Consider the following 17,503-nt stretch of genomic DNA (forward strand, 5'->3'; position numbering starts at 1 on the left):
GCCGTACTGTTCTGGACAGAAACTGCTGTAGATTTTTGACATGGTGTTTAATGTCTCAAATCATACCTGGCCAGTAGTAGTCCTGTTTCAGGGCCTTGTAGGTCTTGGAGAAGCCGTAGTGTGAGCGAGATCCCCTGACCAGACGCAAGATATCTGATCGTAGGCTATTGGGAACTACCTGTTGTTTGATGTTGGCCCGATCGTCGTTCTCCTTCAATTTCCTGGTTCTATAATGCCGGTACAACACTTTATTTTCTACTAAGAAACCAGGGATAGAGTTAGGTTGTGTCTCAGCCTGCAAGAATAAAGACGTTAAGGAGGGATCCTCTCTCTGCAACTTAGGGAACTCCAGCACTGTGAGATTCGGTGAGAGGCTCGGAGGATCTTGAGAAACAGCTGCAGCAACTTGTTTCGGGCGAGCAGCTGTGGCTGGGGATCTTCCTTGATGATTACATTCGCAGGTTGTTGATCTTCTGCCAATTCGTTACCCAGGAGAAGTTGAACTCCAGACATGGGAAAAGGCTTTTCCCGGATGGCGACTTGGACTTCACCTTGCATAAACGGACAATCCAGGCGGACTCTGGCAAGAGGATATGGAGTAGTGGCAGTTAGGTCCGTGAAAAGGACAGTTTCTCCGGTGTAGGTGACGTTGGGTACGGCTGATTTCAGAAAATGGACTGTAGAGCAGCTGTGTCCCTCAAGATCTTCACTTTGAACCTTTCCTCCGAATTTCCACGGCTGGAAGAGACTGTTCCGGAGTACAAGTGTTTGTTGAAGAGAGAAAGATGAGTGGAAGAAAAAAAAATATTCACTATTGGCTAAAGATTCTTATGAATTTTAGGAGGAGGTGATTTGGGCTTATTTCACTGCTGACCTTACAGTGAGGATTGGTACACTTTTCTATGGTAAGCCCATAGTCATTGCAATAATTGCAATACAACGAGGAGTTCACATTACTGGTACTCACTTTTTCAGGACTAAACCAGGAGGTCTTACTAGATGACGGGTCGGCTGGTACTCTATGAGTAAGACTGTAAGAGTCAGCCAATTGAGCACATCGGGTAAAGTCGTTTTCTTCCTTGTCGGCGAGGTAGAGACGTATGGGATTAGGTACACGCCTAAGGAATTCTTCCACCAGGATGAGGCTGAGGAGATCTGTAAAGGTGGAGACTTTTGCGGCTCCCAGCCACTTCATAAAACATCTCTTTTTGTTATTTGCAAACTCTAGACAAGTGGTAGCACTTACTTTAAGGTAATCCCTGAACTTACGTCTGTAGGTCTCGGTGGAGAGGAGGTAGGCATCGAGCACCGCTTGCTTTAATACCTGGTAGTCGTTTTCAGACGCTATAGTACTGAGAGTCACTGCAGCTCTACCTGTTAAATGAGACATGAGAAGCACAGACCACTGATCCTGAGGCCAGCTAAGTTGGCTAGCTAGAGCCTCAAATGACGTGAAAAAGACATCTACTTCTGCCTCAACAAAATATGGCATTAACTTAACACTTTCGCGCTTTCGATTAGAGATAACTCGTCACTGGTTTTTCTTACGATTCCGCATAACTGCCTACTTTTCTCGTCAATCGAAAAAATATTTCTATAAATTCCATTTTTTAACCGAAATGGATGGGAATACTCTCAGATTGTTCTCCATGAAATTCCCGTTCTCCCTCACCGAACACATGGCATCTCGGCCTACCCGGTCACGTGGTCGGCCCATTGTTTTGTTGACACAACAAGTGCCCACACTGTGCTCCCCTCTCGCGGCAAACGTGACCCGTTTTACGCATTTATTTCCGTTCCGTTTCCGTTCTCGTGTACCTAAAACCCATTCAATACCTTCAACATGGATGCTGCACCAGGAACAAGCAGTGGAACGCAAAACAATGGTAGGAAATCTAGGAAAGCATAAGAGATCGCCAGGATTTTCGATCTGTATCGTGGGGTCAATCTCACTCCATCCAAGATTCCCGACGTTGTTGAAGCCTTTTCAGGGTCTTCTGATGATGATTTGGAGGCTGACAAACCGGAAAATGATGTTCTTTATGAGGTTTCCTCAAGTGATGAAGATATTTCGAGTGAGAGTGAGGATGAGAGTGATGAAGAAGCCCCAGCCCCGCCACGCGATGACCGCACGTGTCCGGTACCAAAGAGGGCTAGGCTGGGTGATGAGTGGAATCGTAGCAATACTCCTCCCATCGTTGATAACTTTACTGCAACCCCTGGCCTAACAATTCCACTACCTGCTACTCCATTGCAGTTTTTACAATTATTTTTCACTAGAGCAGTGGTTGAATACTTAGAGTATGAAACAAATTTGCATGCCACACACGTCATACATCTCATGGCTGAGTCAGCAAGAAAAACGTGGAAACCAGTGTCGGTGAAAGAAATGGCCCGATATTTGGCCCTGTGCATACTGATGGGCATAGTGAAGATGCCTACAATGAGGATGTACTGGCAGACGAATCAGATGTGGCATTGTCGATTCTTCAACTTGTTTATGTCGTCTGCTCGGTTCCAACACATTTCTAAGTTCTTCCACATGTTTACACATGTGGCACACTTAGACTACAACGTGGCGCCCCCAAGGATCTGCAACAAGTTGTAAAGGGTAAAATGGCAACCGACACGACCGTATACATGCGTAAGGATAACACCTTTGTTATAGTTTGGAAGGACAAGCGCCCCGTCTCTGTCATCACCAATATCCACAATGCCGACACTACTCAAGCACAGTGCAGGAAACGCGTTCGTAAAGGTGACAGGAGAACTGGAGTAGAAATTGTGAAAATGAACAAACCCAAGGCCATAGTGGATTACAATAAGTTCATGAAAGGTGTTGATCATTTTGATCAAATGGTCAAATATTATGAGTTTGCAAGAAAAACCCACAAATGGACCAAGAAGATCACTTTCTATTTTCTGCAAATGGCCATGCACAATGCATACGCATTGTATAACCACTACTCAACAAATACAAAAAAAACTAACACTATTAGAGTTTCACGCAGTAGGAATAAAAGCCTTATTGGCGTGGAACAGCAAGGAATGGCCAACAACAACAAGTATACCGGCCACATGTTCCCGACATAGATGCCAGCGCAGCTCCTCCTGCTGACGCGGCAGTTTCAACACCCGGGCCATCTGGTGCTAGGCGTCCTCTGTTCACCTCAACACCTAAAGCCCACTCATCAACCACAAATTCTGAAATGGACATTGAGGACATAGAACCACTTGATGTTTCTGATTTCATAGAAGATTCTACTACAAGTTTGGTGGTTCCTGTAGAAGACAATATTCTTCCAGTGAATCCAAAAAATACAAGAATTATAGATTCAGAACAACGTCTCAACTACAAGTTGACGCATGAACTCGTGCACTTGGCTAAAAAAAAAAGATGCCGTGTTTGTTACAAGTCTGGCAAAAGGAGGGACGTGATATATGGATGTAAAACTTGTGATGTGGCACTGTGCGCTGCGCCTTGCTACACAAGAGACCACCGAAGAAAGATATTTTGGGTGGAGAAAAAATAACCACCGGCAACAGCTTCACTCCACCTAAGAAACATCAGATGAGCAACTTCAGGATCAGAAGCCTGAAGATGGTGGAGTGAAGAAAAAATGCTCAACTGTTGATCTTCAATCAACATAGACAGGGTAAGTACACCTATTTGGAATTTTTTATCATCTATAAGAAGTTATATTATATACGTTTTGTAGAGAATTTATTTGCGAATTTTTTGGTACCAGAATGAATATTATATCACATAAACTTCTATGAGTAAAAAAAAAAAAACACAAAGTATGTTTGGGGGTGTGGCTCTGGGTGTGGCGGTCGTGTGGCAGTGGGTTCCCTTTAGCCGTTGATATATCCAACACGTGGGAAATATTTGTATGTGTTATGTATATGTCTGTGTAGGGAATTTTACTGCGATCACTGTCATACAAATTATAAAATGTTTCAACAAGTATAAACATGACAAACATCAAACGAACGAAAACAATGCGTTCGTTTCTGCCGTGAACGCATACTGAGCGACGTGGTTCTATATTTGGCGCTTCTCTTACACATGCTTTGTACAAATGTTATACATTTCATCTTATAGAAAATTTTATTGCGAACACATTGGTATAAAAAAGAAATACGTACATAGAAAAGTAAAGTCAGGAAACGTATAAATGTATAAACTTTCCAATCATGATTTCCCCCCTGTGTTTTCGCCAGTGCGCTCGCGGCTAACTACTCTCCACTTCCCACACTCTTGAGGGTAGGCGATTACCTATATTAAACATTCATATGCATATGTCCGTGTAGAGAATTTTATTGCGATTCCAATGATACCAAAATTAGCGATGTAGGACAACTGTAGGCTTCACAACCATTAAGAGAGTGGAAACATTTTGTTGCTGTTTGGCGCTCTCGGCGAGTGATCTGCATAGTTTTTTATTTGGTGTTGATACTCCTTATGCTTGGGCGGCATTTTATAGGTATGCTCTTATAGACAATTTCATTGCGAACACAGTGATACCAAATTTAAATACGTGCGCCTTCAATTATTGTCAGGACAGTCAAAAGAGTGTACACTTTTTCGGTCTTACGCGTAGGGGCGCGAAGTGCCGAAAGCATCTAGGGTATTGATTTTTTTTGAGCGCCGAGAGCGCGAAAGTGTTAATTGCATGTGAAAGGTTAAAACGTACCGGAAGGTTAACTTCAGCTTGTTGGCGCCGAGTGTGGTGTGTAGTTTTCAAGTCTAGTTCTTTTCTACAGTGGTCTAGAGCACTGGCGGCGTGCTTCTTATTGTGTTCACGTTGTATCTCCAGGTCGCGTTCTTTTAATTCAAGCTGTTCCCTCTCACGTTGAAGGGCAGCTAGTTCTTTTTGGAGCTGAAGAGCTTCCTTTTCACGCTCACGTTCTAAGGTAGTTTCACGTTCCTTCCTCTGGAGAGTTTCCTTTTCAAAGGCAGCTTATTCTTTCAGACGTTCACGTTCGGCGTTAGCGAGTTCTAGTTTCAATTTCATGGCTGCCAAAGGGTTTTTGTCTGCAATTAAGTAATGTTCATAAGATTCAGGAGCAATAGCATCATTGTCTAATAAGTGGTCCATGATGAGGTTATGCAAATCAGTTTTAGTGGCTCCATGTGGGGCTGTAAGGTTGTACTCATTTATTAGAGTCAGCATCTCCGCCTTTGTGGCACGAACTAATGTGGTCACTTCATCGTTTGGATTCTGTCTAAATGTGGAAAGACGAAACATGGTGAATGATAGTAAATATATGCTAGAGAATACCCAGGTGGATGTACCAAAATATGAAATGTCAGAGAGACAGGATGATGTGGCAACGATAAACTATCCTGTTAAACTTAATAGGTTACAATTAAGATAAAAAATGAAACTAAGGGTTTCAAGAAAGTAGGTAATCTTGTACCCGGTACTCTATATGACGAGGATAAGGGCAAGAGGGATCCTTCTTGAATGTTGAGACAATTGTCTCGAAGGTAGTCCAAAAAAATGTAGAGATTTCTTACCTTGTCTCTAATGACGAGAGCAAAGGTAAGAGGTTTCTTATTAAAACTAGATAGTACTTACAGAATTAACAATCTTTGTGCTCTGGAAAAGAATGTTAACTCCCTACCTGTATAAGTACCATATCTCTGACCGACACATAGGGGTGCGAAGTGTCAATTAAGGACGAAAACTGCTTGTAGGGGTCCCAACCTTACATCATAGTCCGTGCAAGAGGAACTTTGGCCCTCTATATCCTCCTACATTCGGGTTGCAAAGATGTGGGTGTACTTGACCCGAAGACAGACCAATGTACCAGGGTACCAAAGGGGGTGATCTACCTGAATGAGAACTCTCCTGTAGGGACGAGAATAAAGTGGAATCACAGGATATAGCAAAGATTGTGGAACAACCAATCACGGGTATAACTGTGGCCACAAGACACCACGTAATCCAAAGTCATCCAACAATCATAAAATGCTACATCTGTAAAGCATGAAGCACCATTAAAATTTGTCAAATAATAAAAGTACTGAAAAGTTAAATTTGTAGTAAAGCCAAGTACAGTTACCACAACTTTAAGTGAAGAGTCAAGAAGCATTTACTCCCAGATAGTAATTTACTCCCGGAGTGAGTAAATGAGTTACATAGGCGTGAATGAGTAGAATAGGTGATAATGGAGTAGGCAGAATCTCTTCCTAGAGATTTTACTGTAGCAATATATATATATATATATATATATATATATATATATATATATATATATATATATATATATATATATATATATATATATATAACTGAAAACTCACACCCCAGAAGTGACTCGAACCCATACTGCCAGGAGCAACGCAACTGGTATGTACAGGGACGCCTTATTCCGCTTGACCATCACGACCGGACAATAAGGAAGTGATAGCCGAAGCTATTTGAACCACTTCCCCGCCGGCACTCGGATGGTAATCTTGGGCATAGCATTTTATCAAATCACCTCATTCTTTGGGGCACACGTGAGGAACACAAATGCAAACAAGCCTGAATGGTCCCCAGGACTATATACAACTGAAAACTCACACCACAGAAGTGACTCGAACCCATACTGCCAGGAGCAACGCAACTGGTATGTACAGGGACGCCTTATTCCGCTTGACCATCACGACCGGACAATAAGGAAGTGATAGCCGAAGCTATTTGAACCACTTCCCCGCCGGCACTCGGATGGTAATCTTGGGCATAGCATTTTATCAAATCACCTCATTCTTTGGGGCACACGTGAGGAACACAAATGCAAACAAGCCTGAATGGTCCCCAGGACTATATACAACTGAAAACTCACACCACAGAAGTGACTCGAACCCATACTGCCAGGAGCAACGCAACTGGTATGTACAGGGACGCCTTAATCCGCTTGACCATCACGACCGGACAATAAGGAAGTGATAGCCGAAGCTATTTGAACCACTTCCCCGCCGGCACTCGGATGGTAATCTTGGGCATAGCATTTTATCAAATCACCTCATTCTTTGGGGCACACGTGAGGAACACAAATGCAAACAAGCCTGAATGGTCCCCAGGACTATATACAACTGAAAACTCACACCCCAGAAGTGACTCGAACCCATACTGCCAGGAGCAACGCAACTGGTATGTACAGGGACGCCTTAATCCGCTTTAATTAAGAAACGTTATCCCTACAGACAAAAATCAGAGGATACAACTGACGATTTACTATAAAACCAGAAAAACGGCCAGCTTACTCATGGAAAACTCTCCAGACACAAAGCAGAACGATTTAAAAGAGACCAACGTCGTCTATGCCTTCAAATGCCCTCTTGGGGACTGTAAGCTCCAAAAAAAACAGTATATAGGCAAGACAACAACAACTCTTTCTATGCGTTTAACGATGCATAAGCAACAGGGCTCCATTAAGGAACATATAATCTCTTCCCACAACCAAACCATCGCCAGAGAAATCCTAGTAAACAACACAGAAATCATCGATAGATACAGCGATAGCAGGCGGCTTGACGTTTGCGAGGCACTACACATTAAGAAGTCAACACCAGCAATCAACAGCCAATTAATGCACAACTATATTCTACCCACCTCAAGACTCCGCTCCAATATAGAAGCATCAAGAAATATGGACCAATAGGCTTTCTACAATCACTTCCATTCAATACCAATTGTTTCGTGTTCTGTCTTGTGTTGATGAATTTAATACCCTATTAATACCACCTCACCCCATCCACCTCACTCAAATGTAGATATAAACAAATCGGAGATGTGTAAGTTCTATTCAGTTGTGTATGTGTAAACTAAAGTCTTTGAAAATGTAATAAGTTTTACGAAACGCGCTCAAGTGTGGCGTCAGACTAGAAATAAAAATGAATTTTGGAGAATTGATTTTTGAATTACCACCAACAGTGAAAAGAAATGTACGAAAGATTGAGAAAATTCGTGTTAGAATTATTAATCTTACTTTTTCGGTCATATTTAATAATATATATACATATATATATATATATATATATATATATATATATATATATATATATATATATATATATATATATATATATATATATATATATATATATATCCTGCTTGCTGCTTCCTGCTTCACAGGAAGCAGCAAGGTGCACCAGTCTGCTCCTGGAAAGAAAAAGATCAATGGTAGCTGTTGGCATCAAAGAAGAGGAAGGATACAATAGGCAAGAATGGAATAGCAAGGACAGAGAGGCAGTAAATGGGATTCTGAAGGCGTTAAAGATGGAAGGGGCTGAACAAAACTTTGAAAAGGTTTTCAGGTTGAGCTGGTACAACAAGGACTCAAACCGCCTAGTAAAGATAGTGTTTGCAAACGAGATGACGAAGGAGGGTATTCTAGAAAAGAGGAGTCATCTGCATTATGTGGAGGAATACAAGAAAGTATTCCTCCAGAGGGACAGGATGTAGGAGGAGAGAACCAGGCAGCAAAGACAAGGAGGAAGCGCAGGGTGAGAGGAGTAAACCGAAGAGCACTGCCCCCAAAACAACGCTCCCAGAGAAAAGAGGGGGAACCCACAACCTACATTCCAGCAACACCAGAGGGGAGGGCAACACCACCTCCCTCCTCTGCATAGAAACCCTCCCTACCCCTCACCCTACCTGCCCCCACTCAAATGTTCACACAACCCTCCCTTCCCCCCACCATATTCCGACCAGGTCACCACTCCCCCATTCCCACCTTGTTCAACCTTCCCTCTTTCCCCCCCTCCCCGTCCATCCCCCCCCTCACCCCATATCTTCCATTTCCCCCTACCTCCTTACCCCATCCCCCCCTCACCCCGTATCTTCCATTTCCCCCTACCTCCTTACCCCATCCTCTACCTGTCCGCCCTTTCCTTGATACTCAACCCCCCACCCTAGAATCCTCTGACACCCTGTTAACCACCTCACAGATCTTCTCACCCAGGGAACAGCTTCCTCAATCAGTAGAACACTCACCAAGAAGGGGACATGAGAAAGGACAGAAGAAAGTGAGCTTCAAGGCAATGTACACTAACATTGATAGGATTACAAATAAAACAAGTGAACTTGGAGAATGGGCACTAGAAGAAAATCCAGACATAATAGCACTCACAGAAACAATGATAACGAAAACCGTAACAAATGCAGTGTTTCCACAGGACTACTAGGTAGTGAGGAAAGAGAGAGGAGGGAGAGGAGGTGGGGTAGCTTTGCTGATAAGAAGAGGCTGGAGTTTTGAAGAGATGGGTCTTCATGACTGTGAAGATTTTAGTGACTACATATCAGGTACCACAGCAATTCTAGGACACAAAATTATAGTGGTAGTCATATATAACCCCTTCACTAAATGACAGAAGACCCAGACAGGAATTTGATAGAAACAACATGGCCACCATTAACATAATAGAGAGAGAGTAGCATCTGTAGCTAACAGGAACGGATCCAAACTACTAATCATGGGAGACATCAACCCAGGGAAGATAGATTGGGAGAACAGAGACCCACATGGAGGACTAGACACATGGGCTAAGCTGCTGAACGTGGCAAGAAGAAACTTTCTAAGCACACACATCAAGGGACCGACAAGAATGAGACGAGAGGATGAACCAGCTATGCTTCATCTGATATTTACCCTAAATGAGTCGGATATAAGGGAAATTAAGTTGGAAGCCCCCTTGGAAATGAGTGATCACAGTCTATTAATCTTTGAGTACCTGGTTAAGCTAGGAATTATCTTCCCAAAAAAAGAACTGGGAAACAAATTGCTGGAGTTCCGAAAGAGAAATTATGAGATGAGAAGTTTCCTAGGAGATATACCATGGGACACAGAACTCTCAACCAGGTCCATACAAGACATGATAGACTATTTCACCTAAAAGAGTCAGGAGGCAGTAAAAAGGTTTATCCCGGCCAGACAGGAAAAAACAGAGAAGCAAAATAAGAATCCGTGGATTAACAGGGCATGTATGGAAGCAAAGGAACTGAACAAAAGGGCGTGGAGGAACTAACAGAACACCAGAGAGCAGAGAGACAGATACCATAGAACCAGGAACGAGTATGTTAGGGTGAGAAAAGAAGCTAAGAAAAAGTATGAAAATGATATAGCTAATAAAGCCAAGACCGAACCAAAGCTACTACACAGTCACATCAGGAGGAAAACAACAGTTAAGAAACATGTGATGAAACCTCGAATGTGTGAGGACAGGTACACAGAGATTGACAAAGAGGTGTGCAAAGAACTCAACAAGAGGTTACAGGAGGTCTTCACAACAGAACAAGGAGAGTTCACTGCGCTAGGAGAGGTGACAGTAAACCAGGCGGCCTTGGAAGGGTTCGAAATTACAAGAGATTCGGTAAAGAGGCATCTGGTGGATCTCGACGTGAGAAAGGCTGTTGGCCCGAACGGAATCTCACCATGGGTATTGAAAGTGTGTGCAGAGGCACTTTGCATGTCACTCTCCATAGTGTATAGTAGGTCACTGGAGATGGGAGACCTACCAGAAATATGGAAGACGGCTAATGAAGTCCCAATATACAAATAAGGTGACAGACAAGAGGCACCGAACTACAGGCCAGTGTCCTTTACTTGTATACCATGCAAGGTGATGGAGAAGATCATGAGAAAAAAACTAGTAACACATCTGTAGAGAAGGGACTTCGTGACAACCCATCAATATGGGTTCAGGGAGGGTAAATCTTGTCTTACAGCCATAATAAGATCCTGTAATCATGTGACAAAGATTAAGCAAGAAAAAGAAGGATGGGTGGACTGCATTTTTTTGGACAAGCGGAAACTCTTTGGCACAGTACTCCACAAAAGGCTGATGCATAAGCTGGAGAAACAGGCAGGAGTAACTAGTAGGGCGCTCTAGTGGATAAGGAAGTACCTAAGTAATAAGGAGCAGAGAGTTACAGTGAAGGGTGAGACCTCAGATTGGCGTGAAGACACCAGTGGAGTCCCACAGGGCTCTATACTCGGACCTATCCTGTTTCTGATATACGTAATTGATCTTCCAGAGGGTATAGACTCATTCCTCTCAATGTTTGCTGACGACGCCAAAATTATGAGAAGGATTAAGACATAGGAGGACAGCTTGAGGCTTCAAGAAGACCTGAACAAGGAGCAGGAATAGTCGAACAGATGGTTGTTAGAGTTTAAGCCAAGCAAATGTAATGTAATAAAGATAGTTGTAGGGAGGAGACCAGATACATGGTATCATTTGGGAGATGAAATACTTCAAGAGTCAGAGACTGAGAAAGACCTGGGGGTTGATATTACACCAGACCTGTCCCCTGAAGCCCATTTCAAAAGCGTAACATTAGCGGCATATGCCAGGTTGGCTAACATAAGAACGACCTTTAGAAACTCGTGTAAGGAATCATTCAGAACATTATATACCACATATGTCAGACCAATCCTGGAGTATGCGGCTCCAACATGGAGTCCATATCTAGTCAAGCATAAGACTAAACTGGAAAAGGTTCAAAGGTTTGCCACTAGACTAGTACCCGAGCTGAGAGGTATGAGCTACGAGGAGAGACTATGGGAATTAAACCTCACTTCTTTGGAAGACAGAAGAGTTAGGGGGACATGATCACCACATTGAAGATTCTCAAGAGAATCGACAGGGTTGATAAAGACAGGCTATTTAACACAAGGGGCACACACACTAGGGGACACAGGTGGAAACCGAGTGCCCAAATAAGCCATAGAGATATTAGAAAGAACTTTTTTAGTGTCAGAGTGGTTGACAAATGGAATGCATTAGGAAGTAATGTGGTGGAGGCTGACAGTTTCAGTTACACAGTTTCAAGTGTAGATATGATAGAGCCCTGTCGGGAATCCGATACACACACACACACACACACAACACAGTCTCCCTTAGTCTGTAATCCCTTCAGGATGGAAAATGGGAGACTCCGTGACGTCATCGACTCCGTGACGTCATGGATGTCGTCGTATATTTACATTATTAAATATTGTTTATAGAATAGTTTTGTATCTAGATTTAACAAAAAAGTAATCAACAAGACTGAATATAATTATTAACACCGTAAGGTAGCTTGGTTCCATTGTTAATGTAAAATTACTTTGAGGAATGAACCAGCCTCAGGGCGTTAGCGAGTCACTGACTGACGCTCCCAGCTACAGAACAATAACAAAGAAACAGCCATACGCTGTATTTGGCTCCAGGACTGGTGAAACAACTAGACACCTAAATTACGTTCAACAACCAGCAACACAGCCTATCAACATCACAACAACGACCATATCCGGCTTATCAAGTATTGTATTTGAAATTAGTGCGCACATTTTTTCATTTATAAATAAGTCGGTCATAATACAGGACAAAAACAAATACAATGTACTTGTACTCCATTACAGCCCTCACACTTCAAGTCATACCTGTAATTGATATGTTTAGGGAACTTTGATTAATTCCTTGCATTCCCATACAGGTAAATTGTGAGAGGAGCAGCAAGAATCTATGCAGACAGTTGGTTCATACACATTATTAACTACTTGTTTGCCAAGCCTTGTCCTTCCCACCAGCCGCCATTACGTGGCACAAGGAGGCACAGAGCCACACCCAATCTGGATGCAACAACAAAACGCCTTAGCAGGCCCCCACTACTGGCACAGCTAAGCCATTTATATCAGTATTAGTAGTCATAATTAGTAATTATTACTAGTAGATTAGACCACCATATGTGGTATGATAATGATAAGTGAACCACCACATGTGGTATAATATTATAATAATAAAAGGTAAACAATCGGTAGTTTAAGAAGGAGCCATAACAAAGTGGTTTAGGCTACCAATTGTCCCTCCCATTAGTGTGAGATAATTTCAGGCAGTTTACAAGTATATACAGTTCACTCAATTAATTCTTATTTACTAAGAAAAATAAATAAGACAACTTTATCTTATTAAAGTCAATTTAAAAAAGAGACTAGCTGCCTGGAGTTTCCCCACAAGCCCAATAGGCTCAGGAAACTGTACACCTGTTGATTGACGGTTGAGAGGCGGGACCAAACAGCCAGAGCTCAACCCCCGCAAGCACAACTAGGTGAGTACACACACACTGTTTACTGATGATGAAAAAATTATGAGAAGAATCAAGATAGATGATGATAGACAGAGACTACAGGACGACCTGGACAGGGTGGAGGAATGGTCTAGAAAATGGCTAATAAAGTTCAACTCAGGAAAGTGCAAAGTAATGAAATTATGCGAAGGGAGCAGAATGCTGAACACAAGGAACCATCTGGGAGGTGAAATCTTGCAAGAGTCAATTAGATAAAAACATCTGGGGGTTGATATCACACCGAACTTGTCCCCCAGAGGCCCACATCAAAAGGATATCATCAGCGACATATGCTAGATTGACCAAGAGAAGAACTGCCTTTAGAATCTTATGTAAGGAATCATTCAGGACCCTGTATACCACTTATGTCAGACCAATCCTGGAATATGCAGTTCCAGCTTGGAGTCTATACTTAGTTAAACACAATACAAAGAGAAGATTATGCGGTATGTCACCAAACTCGTTCCGGAACTGAGAGTAATGAGTTTTAGGAAAGGCTAAATTAGCTGAAACTCACGTCCATGGAAGACAGAATAGTAAGGGGAGACATGATTACCACCTCCAAAATTCTCAGGGAAATTGACGAGGTGGACAAAGACAAACGCTTTAGTACAGGTGGAACACGAACAAGGGGACACAGGTGGAAAGTTAGTACACAGATGAGCCACAGAGACGTTAGAAAAAAACTTTTTCAGTGTCAGATTAGTTAACAGATGGAATGCATTAGGCAGTGATGTTGTGGAGGCTGACTCCATACACAGTTTCAAATGTAGATATGATAGAGCCCAATAGGCCCAGGACTCTATCAACCAGTTGATTAACAGTTGAGAGACGGGACCGAAGAGCCGAAGCTAAACCCCCGCAAGCACAAATAGGTGAGTACACATTAAAGATATGATAAGGATTACGTATTCCATACACCCCCCCCCCCCTCACCGTACCCCCCACAAGTACACTGTGACGGTAAAGCGTTGGAGTGTTGATGTTCGGCAGTCCTCCAATGGCAGGTGTCAATGCCTGGTCACACTTACATAAAAAAAAGAGACTGCTTGCCTGTTTGTCTGTGGTAAGGTAATGGGAAGACACGCAAAACACAAATTATAAACAATGAAATTTTAATTACTTTAGAAAACAAAATATGAACAAAGACAATCCCTTGGCTTACGTAAAATTCAAAACAAGTCAACAAACAAAACAACATGAATAATTACTAGATATGAATATTTACTCTACAATAAAATAATGTGCAAGACAATAAATATCAGGTGCTGAGAATATTGGCTATAGCTGCCACCTCCCTTAGTATACGACAGCCAGGGCTTAGTATACCAGAGAGAGATGTCAACTTCTAAGAGCACAGGAATATTCTGAGGAGGACGGCTTGAGCTGGCCCAGACGTCGACTCAGGTAGAGGGCGTGAGTGCAGGTGCAGGTGTGCTGTCGGCGATACACCAGCCAATCAGGAGCAGGCAAGCGGAGAATGGGTAGTTAGCTCATTGACGACGGGCGGTGAGCCGGCGTGACGGGTGGTGCAAGGTACGCTTTGCTTCCTGGTCAAAACGTTTTGTGCTACTGGTGGACGTATCTTTAATGTAGCATCTTGTACTTGTAGAATGACGTGACTGATATAGGGAAGAGCAGGCTCAATCTCTCTTGAAAGAGATTATCGTCACAACACTCACACATGGGGGGGCCGGTGGCTGAGCGGACAGCACGCTGGACGCATGATCCTGTGGTCCCGGGTTCGATCCCGGGCGCCGGCGAGAAACAATGGACAGAGTTTCCTTCACCCTAATGTTTCTGTTACTTAGCAGTAAATAGGTACCTGGAAGTTAGTCAGCTGTCATGGGCTGCTTCTTGGTGTGTGTGTGTGTGTGTGTGTGTGTGTAGTGTGGGAAGAAAAAGGAGTTAGTAACAGTTGATTGACAGTGGAGAGGAGGGCCGAAAGAGCAAAGCTCAACCCCCACAAGCACAACTAGCTGAATACAACTAGGTGAATACACATGTGCACACAGACACAAACATCCTACCACCAACTTCTCACCCCAGGATATTAAACCTCCATCCCAGCCCCCTGTTTGTCCTCATCCTCTCTCCCTCTCTCTCTCTTTCTCTCTTTCTCTCTTTCTCTCCTTCTCTCTCTCTCTCTCTGTCTGTCTGTCTGTCTGTCTGTCTGTCTGTCTGTCTGTCTGTCTCTCTCTCTGTCTCTCTCTCTCTCTCTCTCTCTCTCTCTCTCTCTCTCTCTCTCTCTCTCTCTCTCTCTCTCTCTCTCTCTTTCTCTCTCTCCCATGGTCTCCCATCTCTCTCTCTCTATCTCTCAATCTCTTTCTCTCTCTGCCCCCTTCAGGCAAACGCTATAAGACATAGTATTAACAGGGACAAACATGGCAGCAAGGAATACCAGTGGAACATGGAAAAGTTAATGTGACCAAATGAAGGAAATGTTCGCCCAGGTTTTGGAGGACATCACGGGACAAGATATCTTATTCTCCATTTCCTGCATGGGAGATGCAGGAAATGAATAATACAATAGGCAACTTGCAAAGCGGCTGACAGCAGCAAAAGAGGAGATTAAAACCCCTCAAGAAGAACAATACGGAGGCTGAGACTCAGATAATCATCCAAAGAGAAGATGAAAATTGTACATTGGAAGGGACTGCCATAGTATAAACAACATTTGCAAAAATGCTAAAAAAGAACCAGGAAGTAATGTCCACAGTGAGGAAGGTAGCAATGAAAGCAGCCACCTCACAAAAAGTAGCAAAGGCCACTAGTCAGCTGCTGGAAAGAAAATGATCAGTGGTAGCTGTAGGTATTAAAGAGCAGGAAGGCTCCAAGAGGACAGAATGGAACAATAAGGAGAGAGCAGCTGAGAATGAAATACTAAAGGGACTAGAGATGTAAGGGGCTGAACATAGCATTGAAAAGGTATTCAGGTTAGGCTGGTACAACAAGGACAGAGACCTCATGTTGAAGATAGTGTTTGCAAACGAGACCACAAAGTAGAAGATTCTAACAAGGAAAAACTACCTGCAATATGTGGGAGAATTAAAAAAAAAGTATTCATCCAGAGGGAAATGACAAGGGAGGAGAGAGTCATGGCTTCAGAAGCAAGGAAGAAGTGCAGGACAAGAGGCAAAAACCATGAAATCACAGCTCCCAACACATCCTCCTCAGTAGTGAGGGGGAACCCACAACAAGTAACCCAGTAACTCCAGACAGAAGGGCAATTCCACCAACCTCCTGTGCATAGAAGCCACCAATACCTTGAACCCTCCATGCCCCCGCTCAAATGCTCAGCCAACTCTCCCTTTCCCCTCATCCCCACTCCCACCCTGCTACCCCTCCTCTACTCCTACTATGTCCCCCTTCACCATTTTCCCCACTGTCCTTCCCTCCCCCATCATCCCATACCCTCCCTGTACCTCCTTCACTTGACCCCCCATCCCTCACTCCAGTATCCTCTGAGACCCCATTATCCACCCGCAAATCCTCACACCAATGGAACAGCTTCCCTCACCAGCAGAACGCTCACTATGAAGGGAACATGAGAAAGGACAGAAGAAAGTGAGTCTCAAGGCAATGTACACTAACATAGATAGGATTACAAGTAAAACAAATGAACTTGGAGAATGGGGACTTGAAGAAAACCAAGACATAATAGCACTCACAGAAACTAAGGTAACAAAAACCATAACAAATGCAGTGTTTCCACAGGACTACTGTGTTGTGATGAGAGAGAGAGAAGGAAGAGGAGGTGGTGGTGTAGCTCTGCTGTTAAGAAAAGGCTGCGGATTTGAGGAGATGGTTATTCAGGGCTGTGAAGGTTTCAGTGACTACATAACAGGTACCATAGCAACGGGAGGACAAACAATTATAGTCGTAGTCATATATAACCCATCAGCAAATGACAAAAGACTCAGACAGGAATATGATAGAAACAACATGGCCACCATTAACATAATAGAGAGAATGCAGCTTTTCTTGCTAGCAGGAATGGATTTGAACTAGTAATCATGAGGGAGACTTTAACTCATGGAAGATAGATTGGGAGAACAGAGACGCACATGGAGGACAAGATACATGGAAGCCAGAGGTCGGGCTTGGACCTCTGGTCCTGGTTATGGACCGGAGTCCAATCCAAACCTCGATCCGAGCCAATTTATAAATATTTTATGGGTATGATGGAGGGAAAGTATATGGAACACATAAGGATAAACCGCAACCGAGCTGGAGAAAAACATATATGCATATGATTAGATGATAAATGAAAAAGAATGTATGTAAAGCCTAGATGTTGTATAACAGTCTTTTCTATAAATTATTTGAAAAGAATGAGAAAATATAAAATAAGTAAAAGTCAAGTGCGTGTGTTAAGCTATAATGCGAATAAAGGACTG

At 43.0% G+C, this 17,503-nt stretch overlaps 1 protein-coding gene across 1 annotated transcript; it reads left to right on the forward strand.

The window, feature by feature from the left end:
• The first annotated feature begins 1,843 nt into the window (after nucleotides 1-1,843).
• On the forward strand, nucleotides 1,844-2,608 carry LOC138360178 (piggyBac transposable element-derived protein 5-like). The gene is made up of 2 exons (XM_069320122.1): nucleotides 1,844-1,886; nucleotides 1,992-2,608. Exons 1-2 carry the CDS (start codon nucleotides 1,844-1,846, stop codon nucleotides 2,606-2,608), a joined length of 660 nt encoding a protein of 219 aa, XP_069176223.1.
• The last annotated feature ends 14,895 nt before the right edge of the window (nucleotides 2,609-17,503 follow it).

The sequence above is a fragment of the Procambarus clarkii genome, unplaced genomic scaffold, assembly GCF_040958095.1.
Source record: "Procambarus clarkii isolate CNS0578487 unplaced genomic scaffold, FALCON_Pclarkii_2.0 HiC_scaffold_99, whole genome shotgun sequence".
NCBI lineage: Eukaryota > Metazoa > Arthropoda > Malacostraca > Decapoda > Cambaridae > Procambarus > Procambarus clarkii.